General features: G+C 43.0%; 1 protein-coding gene across 3 annotated transcripts in view; it reads left to right on the top strand.

The window, feature by feature from the left end:
• Window positions 1-1968: 1968 nt before the first annotated feature.
• The window catches only part of PLP1 (proteolipid protein 1), an 81138-nt gene continuing 64207 nt past the window's right edge, over window positions 1969-18899 (top strand). Inside the window, exon 1 of one of the 3 annotated variants that reach the window (XM_085607701.1) lies at window positions 1969-2133. In XM_085607701.1, the coding sequence (XP_085463827.1) occupies window positions 2130-2133 (4 nt within the window). In that variant the 5' untranslated portion in view covers window positions 1969-2129. The remainder of the gene's footprint in view (window positions 2134-18899) is intronic. The other 2 variants (XM_085607700.1, XM_085607699.1) reach the window with 2 other exon arrangements.

The raw sequence follows: 18899 nt of genomic DNA, 5'->3' as shown, positions 1-18899 counted from the left end.
GTCAGAAGTATTTTGCCTTCCCGACCCAGCGCTCATTTTTATCCTAACGGCAAGCAGATGGTGATGACGTGCACCACGAGAGATGGAAAGGGGGTGGGGGTGGGGGTGCAGTCTGTATAAGTTTACTAGGTATTTCATAACCAGGCAGTTTGTTTGCAGTGTTGCAGTCTGGAAACCTCTACGGATCCTCCTCCCCTGACCTGAGTCACAAGAGTCCTTCTGTAATTAAACAATCATCGATTGTTCCCTTCTCATTTATACCCTTAGACATTATTGTGCCACAGTTCTGACTTTATATTATTATGTAATGTATAGTGCAGTGTTCGCCAATTAATAATGCTCCTGGTGCAATGTTTAATACCCCAGAGGGATCTAAACCAATTGTCTGCATGCATGTAGCTTTCTGAATTAAACCTAGACACATCCATAAAAACAATTCCTGTGATTTCACCAGTTTCATTAGGATTTCAAGAACACATTTTATTAGAATTCTGGAATTTACACGAAAGGAGGTGCCCGCAGCAAGAATTTGCCTTTGAAAATTAGTAGTACTGTTAGCGCTGCAGTTAATGCCTCATAGCGCTCTAAAGCAGCCGTGTGAATGCATGTACCTCTCTAAATGAAGTCTAGAGTATTACATACATACAATCCCCTGGTGTGATGTCACAAATTCCATCAAGATCTGAAATCCGTAGATTTGCAAGCCCCTTGCGACACTTTTGAGCTGCTGTTATGTCACTTTTTGTGATGCAGTGGTGGTGTAAAATGTGCACCAGGTTGCGTCCTATTTACAACGTGATGCATCTAGGCAGAACCTTCACCTTATAAAGCCCTGTGCCACATGATACCTGCGTCAGGTATAATGTATGCAGGGTGGACGTTCCCCCACAAGTATGCCTCGTAGAAGTGGTGCACTGAAATCTATGAGATTTCACTGCGCCACTTATAGGACACCAATGCATCAAAACCTTACACCTGCGGGTGACGCAGTGCCATAGGCCCAGGCCCACCCCATGCATTGCTGGAGTTGTGTCATTCTTACAACGCTACTCCAGCAATATGTGGGTTTTGTGCCGAGAGATGCGTCAGGGTTTCTGACACATCTGTCTTTCCTTGCGGAATGGAGCGCTGTACATAAATACAGCGCATCCATCCTGTCACAAGGAGGACGCAGAGAAACTCACTCATCAATGCCGATGTGTTAGTTTCTCATAAATAAGGCCCCACATTTTTAAGCATCATGGAATTCTCGCTTTCAAGGTGATGCATGTCTCATGCCTTTGCTTTTGAAAAACATATGAATTGTGAAAGTTGCCGAGCATCTCACGCCTGTTTGTCGAGCACTATTGAATAGATACACTTAAACGACAATGGCAGGATCCCTCTTTTGCGACATGAGAACTCTGAAAATCAACAACAGCGTGGGTGTTATTGATAGTAATAACACTGACAATAGCTAGGATCTGCAGCGACAGAACTAAGATGTATTTTGTTCTATGACAATAACAAAAATAGTGAACATTTGCTAATGAGTAGAAACAGTGTATGTAACACAACTTGTTTTATATGCAATACAACCAAAAACGAATGGACAAAGTAAAATGTTATTCTTGAGAATATTCACTTAGAACTCCCAGAAAGCTCTGCTGCCCTGTCACACACACCTTGGGAGACTGCTGGCAAATCTTGAACTTTCCCATAGACTCTTCCCATTAGAATTAGACACAGGCCTCGAGTTCCAGAAAGGCCTGACAGACCTTTGCTCTCTGCTTTGTGTCTTCACTTGTTGCCTTACAAGTGGCTCACGAAACAAGTGCCTTTGTGTGGCAGTGATGAACTGACCCATAGAGGCCGAAGAATGGCCGGAGCCAGCCCCGCAATGGGCGAGTAACCCAGCCCTGCAGGGGGTGGGCATGGGAGGAGGCACGGCGGGGGCTGTCGCTTTAAGGCGTTGGAATGTCCCGCAGAAGGCTCTTTTCTTGGCTGCGCGAGAGGACGGAGTCATTCAGGCATCAAAAGTGGAGGACTCGGCGCGAGAGCAGGCGCGTGAGGAGAGCGCACCGCGCAGCGTCCCAGAGGAGCAGACGCCCGGGAAAAGCCAGCGAAGGTTGACAGTCAGAGACAGAGTCATGGGTGAGTTCAGCTGCGAGAACACATGAGAGGCCAGAACAACTCACGCGGACGCAAGAGGGAATGCGGAGCGCTGCAGTTTCATTTTTACATTATAGCAAACATTAAGTGATGGAAATGAAACGTACCTATGTAAATTTAATATTAGCTGCTATCCAAGCTGATTCTGTCAAACCAAAGTCTTTCTAAAAGTGGGCAGGGGTAAAATGGGTTTAGCGGTTTCCAATAAATATGCATATGCATTTGAACGTGTCGTTATGAAACATCAGGTCAAGGGGTTAGGACATTGATGGAAAGAACAGATAAGAGCATTTAGACATTACAAGTCATTTAAACCGGAGATCGAGTTAAAAAATGGGTGCAAACTCAATTTTCTTCCAATTTTTCACAACCATTGATTTGGTAGCTGAGTGAAAATTGAAACCACTTTCAGCTAAACTCTAACAGAAGATGTAAAAAATGTAGTAATAAGATGCGCCTATCAAGCCTGTGCTATTTTCCATTTTGTTTAGGAAGTGTAAATCGTTTACCAAAGTACTCTTGACAGCCAGTGGAAGGGGATGCTGTATGCACAGATTACATTGAGATATAAAAGACCTTTGCAAAAGATGTATGCCCACAGATTGAAAGTGGGTTGTTTCTCTTCCTAGTTACCCTGCCCTGCTTGGGCTGGGACCAGAGGCAATAGGTTGCTAGAGGCAATGGAGGTTTACTGCCTGAGGCACAGCACACAAGGGGCACCAGCTCACAGATGCCTCTACCTACCTTGGCAGAAAGTCCCTGGAGCTCTGGGACGTGCCAGCTAATAGCACAGGATGGACATACAGCACTTGCTGCATTTCCATGGGGGCAGCATCGCCGTGCACGCACATTAAATTAAAAGGCCATACATTTGACTACATTTCATTTGGATTATCACATAATGAAGGTAAATGATTCCATTCAAGTGCCGTTCAGATGACGTCATGAGAAGAATCAGACTGCATAACTTTTTTTCATTATACATATGCATATATAAACAGCTATAGATACATAGAGATAAATTATGCAGATAAAACCATATCATACGTTGTTGAAGACAATACATAATTTGGCAATCGAGCATACGCAACAACATGTAACAGGGAAAACATGAACGTGATATGGTAACATTCAAATAAAAAAAATATAGTAATTCCACAGACAGCTCTCTAGGAATTACCAGTGAATAAAAAGTAGAATGTTTCTTGAACCAAATAAAAAGTAACAAGGCTTTCTTTCAGTCTAGAGGAAAACGCTATTCCAAGGCCATGGCCGCAATAACCACTCCTTCCAGCACTCATCAATAACCACTTCCTCCAGCACTCATCAATAATAACCACTCCCTCCAGCTCTCATCAATAACCACTCCTTCCAGCACTCATCAATAACCACTCCCTCCAGCACTCATCAATAACCACTCCTTCCAACACTCATCAATAACCACTCCCTCCAGCACTCATCAATAACCACTCCCTCCAGCTCTCATCAATAACCACTCCTTCCAGCACTCATAAATAACCACTCCCTCCAGCACTCATCAATAACCACTCCTTCCAGCACTCGTCAATAACCACTCCCTCCAGCACTCCTCAATAACCACTCCTTCCAGCACTCATCAATAACCACTCCCTCCATCTCTCATCAATAACCACTCCCTCCAGCATTCATCAATAACCACTCCTTCCAGCACTCATCAATAACCACTCCCTCCATCTCTCATCAATAACCACTCCCTCCAGCAATCATCAATAACCACTCCCTCCAGCACTCCTTCCAGCACTCATCAATAACCACTCTCTCCAGCATTCATCAATAACCACTCCCTCCATCTCTCATCAATAACCACTCCCTCCAGCACTCATCAATAATCACTCCTTCCAGCACTCATCAATAACCACTCCCTCCATCTGTCATCAATAACCACTCCCTCCAGCACTCATCAATAACCACTCCCTCCAGCAGTCATCAATAACCACTCCCTCCAGCACTCATCAATAACCACTCCCTCCAGCAGTCATCAATAACCACTCCCTCCAGCAGGCATCACCATTGCATGAGCATAGAGTTCACATTTCACTGCTTTCGGTTTCATTAATGGTGCTGTTGCCTCTCTGTTTTGACCGGGGTGGTTGACATCAACGGGGTGATGACTCTGGGTCCTCTATTATAAAAGACAGCCTTTTGTGCAGCCATCGGACATACTCTGCACACAGGGCCGTTGTTATTAGAGGAACATAACGCATTTGCGTGGGTGTCGGTTTATCATCAGTGTTAATGAAAGCAGTAAGTCGAGAGTCAAAAGTGTGTGGGAAGCAGACTTAATCAAAGTAGTTGACAACGTCTTATGGTAACATCCTTGGTGGTTTGCGCCAGGAAGCTATGGAGTCCTGTTTAGCTGAGTGGTCGCTAGTGATAGGGTACCACATATCCAATACTTGCAAATCATGGGCACTGGCTCATATTTCTGGGTCTAAGGACGCAGTATTCATCATCAACTTTGACCTGGAGCAAGATAAAAAATGACACAAGGAGAATACAGGGATGGACAAGAACCTGCAGGAGTGAGATAAAGAGAGCGGAAGTGTACAATGATGGGAAAAAAAGGCCTGTGATGGAACGAAAACTGTTCATTCAGGGCATTCGACAAGCCTGGCATTTGCCATCCACATTAGCCCCTGCACTGCTTTTTATATTGAACAATTAAGCACAGTTCTTCAGTAAGTTCACTTAAAAAATAAGCTGCCTTTGCAGTGTGCGGTTCAGTTCAAGAGCCTCTGGGAGCCTGACTAATTTCTCACGACTCCCACTGGCAGGCAGCTTAGATTCAGCCCTTTGACCTCTGACTTGAACCGCATTACATGGCTTGACAGTGACAATGGACTCTGGGCATCAGTGATTCTGTTGTGACAAAAGCCACAGTGAGAGCACCATGCTTCCCTATCAAACCCCCCTCACGCCCCCCCCCCCCCCCCTCCGCTGCCATTCAACTGTGCATGGAGCATAAACTGTGAGCCACGTCTGGTTGTTTAGGGGTTATTTTAATCCAAATATGCCTTGTTAGATCCCCTTCAGAGACATCGTCAAAAATTAAAAATACCAAAAATAATTGCAGAATTAAAAAAAAAGTGAACACAAAAAGTAGAGGGAACATCGTGACCGACAGACAACCAGCACAGATTTGTACTATAGGAAGCAACAAACTAGACTACACAGGCGGGCAAACAGCAACTCATATGTTAAGTTGCTAACTTATGGGATAACACTTCCTCGACAGTTATCCCGAAGAAGGCATCTGTAGTTCATCTAATAAAGGGACACCTCTGCGACTGGTACAACAGACAGCCACAGCACAGTGACCATTGTGTGGCAACCACAGATCACACCATGCTCTGGTCAAATGCTCCACAAAATAGTTTCCTCTACAATTTAGAAAACATTCACACCTGGTGCAAAACAACAGCTACGTTAAACTAATGTTTATAACGTGTAACATTTAGTTTCTCCATTTTCTTCTGATGAAATGATGTGATGTTCTAACCACAACTACTGTGTGCTCGTAAAGGCCACACGTGGGCACCTCCAGGGGTGTCTCCAGCTACATTTTCTAATATTGTGTGCACACAGGTCCCATTTCATTTATTGAACTGTTTTAACTGTCAGACTGATCATGTGCTGGGCATCTTAAATGGCGCTCAATTAAATGGTGTACGGGGGAATACAGGAACATAATTGAAGGCTTGAGGTTTTGGGGTATAATAATTAAAACAGTGAAGGTATTTAGATTGCTGATGTGAAAAACAATAAAATAAAACATCAGTGCATCGGAGCAATATTCTCTTAAGAAGTCCCTCAACTAGAACAAGCCTGTTGCTTAGCCTTACAATTACTTCTACTAGGTTTGTCAGATATATAAAAGATTCCGTTTTGGTGATAGGAAGGTGGCAGTCTCCTAGTGTCTGTTGCTCAAACAATGGTCACCTCTTTAAACCTGCTGAATGCTTCTGCTAGGGGCCTTTGGAACTTTTTCAGTACCATAAGCTTTGGTCAAGCCTAGAGCCACAAACCGTGTCTCCCAAGCCCTACATTCACTTCAGTGGGAAGAGAGACCTTCCCAGTGATCCCAGACCTGCACAATCCTGTCTGAGGTCAAGACAAAACAAGGGCTGGTACCACATTCTAAAATGCGTCACTTGCTAGCGAGGACTTTAGGATTCAGTATATGCAGTTAGCAGAGACTACATATTTCCGGCAGGTATGTGATATATTGCAGCAATATTAAAATGCATGTAAAAGTCCAAGAATTTGTGTTTTCGGAATCGTGGCACTGATTTTATGCCTCGAATAAGTATCTTAATGACGTTATTAAAGGGGCCTTCCGGTGAATAGAAAAGAACAGTTCTGTGTGCCCAGTCACTAACAAGCAACAATACTCAGTCCAGAATGTTCCTTTGTTCAGAGATGTTTCCTTGGGGTCTGTGACATCATTCACTTGAAGACCACTTTATAAGTGTAGTATCTGAGACGGGTTTAGCTATGGAAGCGAGTGGTCATGCGTGTATAGATATCACTCAGTCTAACCCTACAGGGCCAGCCGTCTGGGAGGAGGGCACTCGTATGCCTTGTAAATTGCAGTCCTCGTACTAATGCAGGGAGACTGCAGGATGTACAAGAACACCTACCACTGACTCCTCATTTAGAATTGATCTTCTGAGATTCAACAGCCTGAAAGGGAGTAGGCCTGGACTCGCCTTGGCACAGTTTGGGAGGAGTTGCTTCCCATATGTATAAGAATACGTTGACGTCATTTGCATTAAATGCTTCTGTGAACACAAGTCCAGCCCACTTCACAAAAAGCCAGAGGCACGATTTCCATGTTATCACGAATTGCATTTCCAGTGCGAGAATCAAGTAAAAAAAAAAAACATAAAAGGCAAAATGGAGATTAGTGTGCATGTGTCTTGTATTTGGGTTAATCGGTCCTGATTTTGGGGCATCCCTTCAGTCCAGAGGCGTGGATACCATTGTCAGTCAATGATTAATAACATTTGATACACATTTTGCTGTGGATGGCAGAGTTTGGATAATTCACAAATAAATCTGGTTTCTTTCCAGGAAAATTATGAAAACGTCACCCTGAGACAGAACTCATAGTTCAGAGCAATTGTGAGAACTTTATCAAAGATGTCCACATATGTGCATAAATAATACAATCTCAAAAAGAGCTGGTATGAAAATAGGTTACATCGTCAGATGTAATAGTGGCATTTTGCAATAATTAATGGGTGAAAATATAGAAGTGCTCATTCTGTCAAAAGTCTTACAAAGGGCCAAATTCACAAAGCTCTTCTGCCGGTACATGCTGAGACTTCTCACACATTTTAGGACTAGGTCACATAATTGATGTTCTTTGGCTAATAAATGCGTGTTGCCAGCTGAACTGACTTCTTTCCACTTAAAGCTTTAATAGAATACAAATTGCTGTAAAGTTCGAATTTACAAAACAGTGAAGCCTAAGGTAGATTGTTTTTTTATTCCTGCTTAAAAACATTCCCTCAATAGAAGTACACATCTTGTGTGCACATTAATTTCAGAAGACTAGGCACACGTGGGACTGTGTTACAGTATAAATGATAGAAAGGAATCCGTTTTCTCTGTTGTTGCACGAGACTGATCATAGAATTAAAATAGATTTTTTACATCCCTTCGATCTATGTCTGTATAGGTGATTTTTCATACATTTATCACTGGGTTTTTTATAGAGCTGAGAAGCAGGTTCTTTCTTGGCATTGCAGTGAGCGCTTAGCAGTGAAGTGAGGTTACTTAGGAAAAACCCTGGGTTTATGATGGCTTTGGAAGGCCCATTGGTCCTCCATCAGTGGTAGCTGAAATGCTTCTGTGCTCCAGATGTCGGCGCCAGGACAGAAAACCCTGCCACCAATCCAGCTTTTGGCAAAATGGGAGCGATTTAAAAAACTTGCAGATGTACATCTGAAGAGCTCAAAAGTATGCAGTGCTAAAAATGAACACGAATCATTTATATGTCCTGTAATCAAAATCCCCGTTGTAGTATACTATCTCAAGATGCAAATTGTTCGATTGACGGAAAGGCAATGAACACGTGCCGGAGGCCCACACCTGTGTGATTCACATCCTTCCTCTGATATGCTTGTGGGAGAAGATGTAGCCTGCAAACAGCATCTGTTTGCCAATGACTGACCCAGTAGCTTCGAACCACCAAAGGATTCTTGCCAGAGTGATTCAGATAGCACAGATTGGGTGGACTGAGGGTGTTTCAGTGGGAGTGAGTGAGTGACGTGCTAGACCACAAGAGGCAGATGAGGAAACTGCAGCTGAGGTGCTCACCTCCCAGTCTCTACCGCACTAGTATCTATTGTGACTGAAACATTAACACCATGGAACACGCTTGCGCCTCCTTTAAATACTAACGTGTTTTGGGGCCCAGAGGCAGACTCCTGTCAAAGGTTTTCCAGTCCCTCCCACTTTATTAAGGCCATTCTCTAGCGTTAGCACCTAACTGGCATAAATGTTCAGGGAGCTTCCTCCTTGAGTCTCAAACTTTGACCTGGATATTTAGGTTCCTCCATATTTGCATTCCCATAGCTACGCTGTAACTTGGGGTGCTTTCCTTTATCACTGAGTCTCATTCCACTTGTATGTGTAGAGGTTTATCTGATTGGAACTTTTCTTTGGCCTCTAATTATCCACCCAATGCTATTGGGGGTCTCCTCTTCCTCAGATCTTACTCCCAATTGCATACCAACTGACATCTACCGCTCCGTGCGTTTCAATCAATTCGCAGAGAGACTACATGAGTAACATTCACCATTGAGGATCTCACTTATCACCCTACAATGTCTTCCTTCCCAAGTCTCACTTTTCACCATGTTCTTCTTTGTGTCTCCCCTATTCCGTGGCTCCCTGCTCAAAGGAAAAGATGTTTAAATCTCTAGGATTACTTCCTACCCAATCTCAAACTGGGTGGTATATTTTCTGTCCTGGAATCCACCCCACGCAGTATCTCACTTTACTTGTGGATGCTGAGAGCATAGTCTTTGGGCTGCCCTCCTCCTCAAGTCTTACTCTCCTTTGTATACTATCCGTAGCCTCCCCCTTTCTAAAGCCTACTCTACTCATCATAGGGTATCTGAGGGTATACTCTCTGCAGCCTCCCCCTTTTCAGCGCTTACTCTACTCGCCACAGGGTATCTGAGGGTGTACTATCCGGAGCCTCCCCCTTTCTAACTCCTACTCTACTTGTCATAGGGTATCTGAGGGTATACTCTCTGCAGCCTCCCCCTTTTCAATGCTTACTCTACTCGCCACAGGGTATCTGAGGGTGTACTATCCGGAGCCTCCACCTTTCCAACTTCTACTCTACTCATCATAGGGTATCTGAGGATATACTCTCTGCAGCCTCCCCCTTTTCAGCGCTTACTCTACTCGCCACAGGGTATCTGAGGGTGTACTATCCGGAGCCTCCCCCTTTCTAACTCCTACTCTACTCATCGTAGGGTATCTGAGGGTATACTCTCTGTAGCCTCCCCCTTTTCAACGCTTACTCTACTCGCCACAGGGTATCTGAGGGTTTACTATCGGGAGCATCCCCCTTTCTGACTCTTACTCTACTTGTCATAGGATATCTGAGGGTATACTCTCTGCAGCCTCCCCCTTTTCAATGCTTACTCTACTCGCCACAGGGTATCTGAGGGTGTACTATCCGGAGCCTCCACCTTTCCAACTTCTACTCTACTCATCATAGGGTATCTGAGGATATACTCTCAGCAGCCTCCCCCTTTTCAACGCTTACTCTACTCGCCACAGGGTATCTGAGGGTGTACTATCCAGAGCCTCCCCCTTTGTGACTCTTACTCTACTTGTCATAGGGTATCTGAGGGTATACTATTTGGAGCCTCCCCCTTTCTGACTTTTATACCTGAAGAGCTTGGGGTTCTCAATTTTTGTTTTCCACTCAGTCTCACCATATGGATAGGACATTTATCCAGTAAAGTTAGTAACCAGCCTGTACACTTAAAAAATCTGTACGTGCCATGAAGCTGGGCACTTGACTTGACGGAGCATTTATTAGATGGAGCCCTTAACAAGTATGAGAATTTAATTGGTCTGGCCATTTAACCTGCATGACCAGTCAATTTGCCCTATGCTCTTAACCAGCAGCATGCGCTGGCACTGACAAAGAACTAAAGCCTGGGAAGAAATTGAACAAGCACCATGAACTTGTAAACGTAAACAGTCACAACTTTCTATTTGGTCCATTTGTTTTCCCAGTAGAAAATGATGCTCCACTCCTCGTGGTCAGGGCATGCTGGGATTTCTTTCTGTCTAGACTTTGTGACTCGATTGCTTTTGTTCTCGGCCCATGTACCTGCTCTACATTATATTCTACAGGAATTAGGGCACGTTTTACTTCAGTGGTCTCTGCGGACGGAAAGAGGTCTCTTCCACGCTGGCCTTGTTCTTTCAGCCATATAGCCTTCCTCTTAAAAAAGAAAAACAGCTGAGGACAGGTTTTGTGAACTCGATGAAATGGGTGCTGCGCATTCCAACTTCCTACTAGAGATGAAAACCCTACAGAGTGCACTTTGACCTGCGAGCTTCTAAGGCTTGAGATGGGCAGTCGAATTGTGACAAGCGTTATGGCACTGACACAGGTTGTAAGATATTAGAGACAGATGCCTGGTCCTGGGCACCCACACATTGGTACTTATTTATCCCATACACTGGCATGTCATTGCAGTTTGTTTCTGAGAGGAATCACAGCTACACAAGACTTACTCTGCACCACTTGCTGTGATTTCGTGATAAATATATTCTTCGCATGCTGCTGTAATAGAATGTGTTGTGAAATGTGGTGGGCACCCACGAGCTGTCTGGTCATACTGCCTTACAACAGATAAAGCTTTCACCGTACTTGTATCTCTCCAGCAATATTACTAACCCGTTTTCATGTAGCGCTTATTGCAATAGACTTGCAACCTCGTGGCCCTGTAAATATCACATTCTTCTATCACCCCATGCAGTGATACTAATTTTGTCGACTTCTACAAGTTGAAAGGCTGAGTCGATTCTACCACAGTTTGTACCTAAGACTTATAGGTTATACACAGATCTCTGCCGCAGCCGCATTAGCACACTGAGGTATCTTGCCAGCCTTTGGTCATTTAAAAGAGATCATTGTTTTAGGATCAGGCAGGGTCCTGACTCTGTACCAGCCTGTACTAGAGGTCGATGTACATTAAATATTGCTCTCAGACCCTATGGTGTGGGTCCATACCCATCACCCCCGTCCCCTTTCATTTGATGCCCTTGACCAGGCTGGATGATTCGGACACAAAGGCCTGCTTCTTTTCCCATTGTTTGTTTTGTGCTATGATGAACAGTAGTATTGTGAAAGAGACAGTCTAACGGAGAAAGGAGGAGGGAGGCGGGGAGGCGGGGAGCGCTCTGGTGCAGGAGGAGGGGTACAAGAGGCGAAGGGACAGCGCTTCTCTCTCCTCTCGGTCACACGCCCCTTTGTTTTGCTCTTTTTGTCTTTTATTCCTTCGCCTCCTCGCCCACCGCTCCCCACTGCTAAGTTAGAAGACAAAGCAGGGGACTGTAGTCTTACAAACGCCTCTTCTCAGAATGATTTAACAAGAAGTCCCCGCCCCCACCGTCGCTGGCGATTGTTTGCCAGATGCCAGCTGTCCCTTGTCCACAACATTCTGCCTGTGGCAGGCTGGTCCCTGGCACAGCCCGGGTGCAGATTCCAGCAGTGGCAGGGGCCTGGCACAGAGAGCAGCCCGAGAATAGGAGCATTCATGTACTCAGGGGCATTCACAGAACAAAATTGTTTGCAATTTTGCATAACAGCTCTGAGCTGAAAAAGCTTCTTCAACAACCAGCGTATTCAACAATAGCTGTAGTAAACGAAGAGTAAACAATACTGTTATATCATTAATGTCTATGCAAGGCCACTGGAATTATGTAGCAGGAGAGCACCAAAGTATGTGGGAAAGATGACTAAATTATGCGTCAAGGAAAGGTGAATTATGTGGCATAATGCTGCACATTTTGGGACAGTATCAACACATTATTTTGTCATTAAAGGTCTGGTGTTAGCCAAGACCTTTTGCTTTTTACTAAAATGATATGTATATTTACATAGAGGGGCTTTCAGCCACCTCTCTTCATCCATTGGTCTGTTCTTGTGTCATTCACATCGTGTACTACAACACACAGCATGGGGTAATGGGTCAGCTGGCTTCAGCCACTTGTTAACATCCCTTCGAGTGACTGCATTTTGCTCTTTCGCAATAAGCACATCTCCACACAAGGTAGTTCCCTTCAGTGCCAGTGCTTTTGTTTTTACTTTATAAAAACTTAAGTGTTGTCTTTGTGTTTGGGGACTGAGGTAAAAGAAGGACCTTTCTACCAAATGTCAGCAAAGGTTACATTCCATGCCTTCTCAGCCCCTGCCTCCTGCCAAAGCTGTTGTAAATTCCTGTTCAAGCGTACATAGTTTGTCAGATTGCTGGTATTTCACAGCATAACAGATTGTGTCCATTTGAAACTATTCTGTTTTAAGTTATTTTCTTTTAACTATGCACCTCAGTAATTAGACGCAAAATTGCACCGGTACTTCCCTTACGGCCTCCTAGTCAAATCCCAAATTGACTGATGCAATCATTGGAAGAGGGAACAAAAATGCTTTATTTCTCACAGGAACAGAAGATCAATGAAAAGCATGTGCAGCTAAATTGTGTGCTTTCATATTGTGATAGGTAAACCTTAGGTGTGCTAGGAATTTACTGTAGGTCTTATCTGGGTATAACTTATTGATTCCGCTTCATAACACTGTTACAGCTTATTATACGGGACATGGACAGGTTCCCTAAAATCCACTGAGGTGTAGTCATCATTATATTTTAAATGCATCAGGAAAATGTCCTGATATTTCACAACTGGCTTGTGATATTGTACAGGCCTCCAGTACACAAACCAAAAGCTTCAATAAAATACATGTGAATTCACAAGCGCACAATTTTTGGGAACACATGTATTCTGGACTCAATTTCAGCAATTTTTCTTTAATAAACATTGCCCAGGAAAAAAATCACTCTCTGTCTAGAGTAATTTGTAGCACTTGAAACACTTTCTATTGAATGTAATTCTCCTTACTTTGTTTATGTTTCCTTCCTTTTTTCTTGTTTTCTTTCTCTCTTGACTTCTCTTCTTTTTTATGTTCACTTTCATTCTCATTTCTTTCTTTCTTTCTTCCTTTCTTATTTTCTTTCTTTCTTTCTTTTTTCCTTTCCTTCTTCCTCTCATTTGTTCTTCCTTCTGTCTATGCTTTCTTGCATTCTTTCTTTCTCTTTCATCCTTTTTGCTTTCTTTCTCTCTTTTTTCTTCATGAAAGATTGCCTTCTTTCTTGCCTTTTTGCCATCTTTCTTGCCGTGTTTCTTGTTTTGTTTCTTTCCTTCTTTCTCAAAGGCAAGAGGCTGGCTGCCAATAGCATAACGATTGGCATTTTTGGTCTGTTTTAGCCAAGACTTTTTGATTTTTATTAAAATTATATTTATGACATAGTTACTTATAGGGGTTTTCAGCCAAAATTATCCATTTGTTTGTGGTTGTGTCATTCACATTTTTCTCCATCCTACGCGAGCATGTATCAAGGGGTGTTAGAAACTGGGTTTCTGGTTGGCAGAGGTCTGCACCCTGTTCGTGCAGGAACCACAACCTTAGTCAGGGTAAGTCAGATACACACTCTAAATTAACCTGTGCTCACCCCATTAGCTTTGCACAGAGCAGTTAGGCTCAATTTAAGAAGTAATGTGTAAAGCAATATATCAAACAGTATAACAGTGAAAGCACCACACAAAAAGATAGCACACTTTGTTAGAAAAATAGAGCTTAATTTAATGAACAAAAGAAGACCAAAACAACAAAAATCCAATCCAATAAGTAGAGCTGGAGTTATGAATTTTTAAAGAACATCTTGAAATATAATGATTAAAAGCATAAAGCACCAACCAGTTCTATTTGGTCACATTTATCTGGGACAAAGTCAAAAGTTCAGGCCAACCGCGATGGAGCGCAGGCCGGCTACAGGGTCCAGGTTCGAACCGCTGCAAAGTACCTCAGTTGCATTGCCAACAGGACTGAGATGCGAGAAGCAAAGAGGCGATGCGTCCTCGTCGAACCGCTAGCTGTAGGCAATACATCGTCATCGAGCCGCGCATGTCGAGGATGTGTCAGGAATGGAGGTGATGTGCTGCCTAGTCAGCAAAGCAATGTACTGGATCCGTGCAATGCTTAACCGTCGAAGTAGATGTGCCGGATCTGAGCACTGCAAATTCATCGATGCATGAATTTTGTATGGTGCATCACTTTATACCCACTTCCAAGGGACCAGGACTGGATTGGCACCACTTGGCAGTGCATGACTCTCAAGTGGTGGAGTCCAGGTGCTGTTTGTTGTGTAATTGGAAGTCATTTGTGTCTCTGGGACTTAAAACAGGTGGCAAGCAGACAAAGCCCTTGGAGTCACTCTGAGTTTCAGTGGTGTAGGTCCAGTCCTTCACACCCAGACAAGGAGGGCAGCAGGCAGGTCAGCACAGCAGAAAAGCAGCTCTTCCTGAGCAGCAGTCCAGCAAAGTGGCAGTACTTCAGGGGCACAGTAGTCCTTCTTGGCAGAGTATCCACAGTTCCAGAAGTGTACTGAGTTGGTAGGGTCAGAAGTTCAGTTCTTATACCCAGTGATGTCATTGAGGTGGGGGAGACTTCAAAGAGGGGCTTTGAAATGCACAGGGGTCCTCTCTTCTTGCCTTGGCTCCAGACTCACTACAGGGGCTAAGCAGTCCTTTGTGGAGGGATAGGGTACAACCTATTCATGTGTAAGTGTGGGGCTGTTCCCAGCTCCTCCCTCCTATCCTTTCCAGGATGGCCCATCAGGGTGTGATTGGTCTCTCAGTCACACCTAAACTCCCTTCATGTGAGGGAATGTACAAGTCCCAGCTGTCACCCACCCCAGAGGTGCATTGGAGACAGACAGTAGGCACTCAAGGTGAACACCCCCCCATAAAAAGTAGTTCCTTTTAGTGCCAGGGAGTACTATTGTAATGTGTGTTTGTTTATTCAGCATAAAAACCATTTTTCCTTTAGTGAATGATTTTTTTTAGATTGAGAAACATCCGGTAGATTCCCTACAATAAAGCTTTGCAAAAACCTTGACAAACCAAGAATTACCAAAAGGCTGGTGGACAATGACAGACCTATTGGCTTTCCCAATGCTTCTTTCCCATGTTAAGACTGCATTAGCAAATGTATTGCTCCATTAGTACCACTTTGACAGTCAAATACAGCAATAAGTTACTGAAAAGTGACTAGTCAACCTTCATGAAGGGCCTGTTACTGCGCAGCAGTACATGTCGGTGTGTTTTGTAACTTTTGAACCGCTTAAGGTAGAAAAAAAATGTTTTGTTAAAATCTGCATATTATGAAGCAGATGATGAATTTCCTGACAAATGCAGCGGATCAATAATTTAGTGAAAAACCCATGGCGGCAGAATTGCATAATTCCACTTCCCCAAATTATATGCATCTTAGTCCACTTGCATTCCTGTGCAACTTGCATATTATTGATATGTTTAGATAGCAGTGGACTCTAAATCTTGTTTTTAAAAGAAAATCCCATTGCTTGTTCAAGCGACTGAGATATAATGGCTTGTATAGCTTCTGTACTATAGCAACCTTTGTAACATATATGTGTGAGTGTGTGTGTATTCTCACTTTATTTCTTTTTATAGTTTTATATCTCACTACTCTACTCAAATCTGGTGTAAGCACACTCAGTGAACAAACCTAACAATCAATGCCGAAATATAAAGTTCATACTTCACATATAACATCTAAGATCCTCTCTTACTTAAGAGAGAATGGCATATCAGTGAGACAAAAGACAAGTTTTTTTTATTTTTAGATACATTTCTAATGAGCTCAATGTTAAGTTATTTACCAAATCACTGATCTAATGCAATAATAGTAACTAAAAACTACTGATTGCAGAAGTGGAGCATAGAAAGGCATCTGCCTACCAAACTATATGCATGTAAAAAAAAAACTAAAATCACTTTGAATACACTTCTCACTTACAATAGGTGTAGGTTACACTACAATTACCTCTTCACCCATCTTCCTCATCCAAATCCTCACAAGCTGAGGTAATATCCATATTTCATATAATTACAGGGACTTAAACAAAAGCACAATGACACAAAGAATTACTTTTAGGTATGAACTAAAACAAAATATTTTAATACTCAAAATAAAACATTAGAACACAACTGTGTCATTCATGAGATAATAGCTCTCAGAACATGCGCAGAAAAGTCTGTTGAATACACCCAGCCCGCCTGCAACTGGAAGCAGGTCAGAAAAGTGTGAGAGGGAAACCACGTTTTAGTGTTGCAAATATCTCTTAACATGCAATCCTCAATGCTGCCAGGATGCCACCATGCCTCTTGTTGACTGACCCTGATGAGAACCTGACAAAAGGATCCCTTCAGAGCTAAACGTTTTAGAGAAGGCATAACGGATCCACTTACTTCAGGTTGGAGAAAGAGGGCTTCATCCGCCTGCCAAACCAAATGCTACTAAAAAAGGAAATTTTTTAAAAGTAGATGTTCTTTCAAGATAGATATCACTATGTGGCTAGCCAAACAATGTCATTTCTCTTCCAACTCGGAAGATGGTGAAGGAACAAGCAAAAGAAAAACTACATCTTCCATTATAGTATACTGATGGTACCTTCAGAAGGAAGACTAGAAACAGATGGCTCGCAATCATGTCAGAAAGAACTTTAGAAAGGGTTCTTCAGTCAGCAGCACTCTTAACTCTGCTACATGTCTTTTTGATCGAATTGCTAATAGGAATAACATGTTTGCAGATAACAATCTCAAATCTATATAGAGATGATGTTCAAAAGAACTTTCCTGAAAGGCTTGTAATAAAGACCAAATCCTATGAGGATAAAAGAGGATGAACCGCAGTTCTCTTTAGAAAAAACCTCTTAGCTGCCTTCTAGCCAACTCATAAATTGGCAAAACCTTGATTTCAGCCACTGACTGTTAAAGGATGACACCAACAAACCAGGTAAAACTCTTGTCTCAAGAACTCAAAAATCTTTGAAGACTTATAGGAGGATACTTGTAAATCCTGATATTGACAGGAAAGTTCAAAATTTCTCCAAGGCCTCAAACGGACCTTACGGGTCTCTAGTCTCTGTGATTGATAATTCCATAGTACTGCCTCTGAAGAACAGCCTCTAAAGATAACCTTCAAGTACCACACCCCTAGAGTTTGATGCCTAAGAGCTGGAAAACACAGGATTGTTGTTGTCAGTGGAGACCGAGACACTGAAAAAATCCATGGAGCCTTCTTTGCTAGCTAGATCAACAACAGGTACCAACATACCAATGTCTCCTAGGCCATCAAGGAACTATAGGAGTACTATGGCTTTCTCCTCCTGGACTTTCCTCAACACCCTTGGAATTAAGAAAATTGTATAACTGCATACAACAGTTTCTGGGGCCTGCAAATCACTAGAGCATGTGTGTCCCATGCTTTCAAAGATGGAAGTAGTGAGCACAATCTCAGAAGAGAATTGTCTCTAACACACACAGGTCTATCCACAGACATCCAAAGTGAGCCACCTCCTCCTGAAAGATAACTGGAGATAACAACATGCTCACAGACATTGGAAAGATCCTGCTTAGGTGGTCTGTAGGCCCATTCTCCCTTTTGTAAGCTAGACTTGTAGGTGAAGGAGATCCCTCTAGTTAGAACTGCAAGTGACCTGTTACTCAGACTACCCTATCTGTCTCTGTAGGAGCAGCCTGCCTGCTAGGTTGATCTTATACAGATTACTTGGGCTAGAATCTGAGAATGAAAGTGTAACATAACTCGATATATCACTGCCAGCTCTCACCAGTTGGATAAGTTCTGCCTCTCTAACTGAGTTAATAACTCTGGAGCCATGGGGTTTCCTGAAATTGTGCCCCAGCCCTTTCTGCTGTTAACTGTAGCTATAACAGCTGGAGGAGGAACAGAAAGAGCAACCCCTTTGCCTAAACTCAGAGGATTTAGCCACAAATGGAGAGACTGTGTATGCTGAGTTGCTTGAATTATTGTTTCGTAATTCCCAGGCACTGCTCTCCATTGATCCGATACATGCTGTACCAAGGGTTGCAGATGGCTGAGTGACCATGGAATTACATTGCTCGATCCTGCCATCCCTTGTTTCTTCTATAGCAATGTTGTTAGACTTTACTACAACTGTTCCTTCTTTCACTGAAGAAGAAACATTCTTCCTTAGCCTAGTGTCGAAAACTGCTCAGATTATTTGCAGACTTTGAAGCAGAGTTAAATTAGATTTTTCTTGTGGTCTAGCCACAAAATTGTCCTGCCACTTGACACACATTCAGCTCCCTTTCAAAAAGAGGATGAGGAAATTAGACAATCATCCAGACACAGAAACAAATTAATTCATTCAGAATGTAATAACTACTCTACTGGATCTCAAAACTTCTAGATGATGACAGACCGAATGGAAGCACCTTGAACTGGTAGCGTTTCCCTGTGGCACAAATCCTTAGTAAACTCCAAGAGCTGGGATGTACTGTTATGTGCAAATATGTGTGTTTTAGGTAGAAGGAATCCAAAATGG

This window comes from Triturus cristatus, chromosome 5_2 (assembly GCF_964204655.1).
Source record: "Triturus cristatus chromosome 5_2, aTriCri1.1, whole genome shotgun sequence".
In the NCBI taxonomy this organism is placed as follows: domain Eukaryota; kingdom Metazoa; phylum Chordata; class Amphibia; order Caudata; family Salamandridae; genus Triturus; species Triturus cristatus.
The sequence above is the reverse complement of the archived record's forward strand: the minus strand, read 5'-3'. Positions and strand labels throughout refer to the sequence as shown.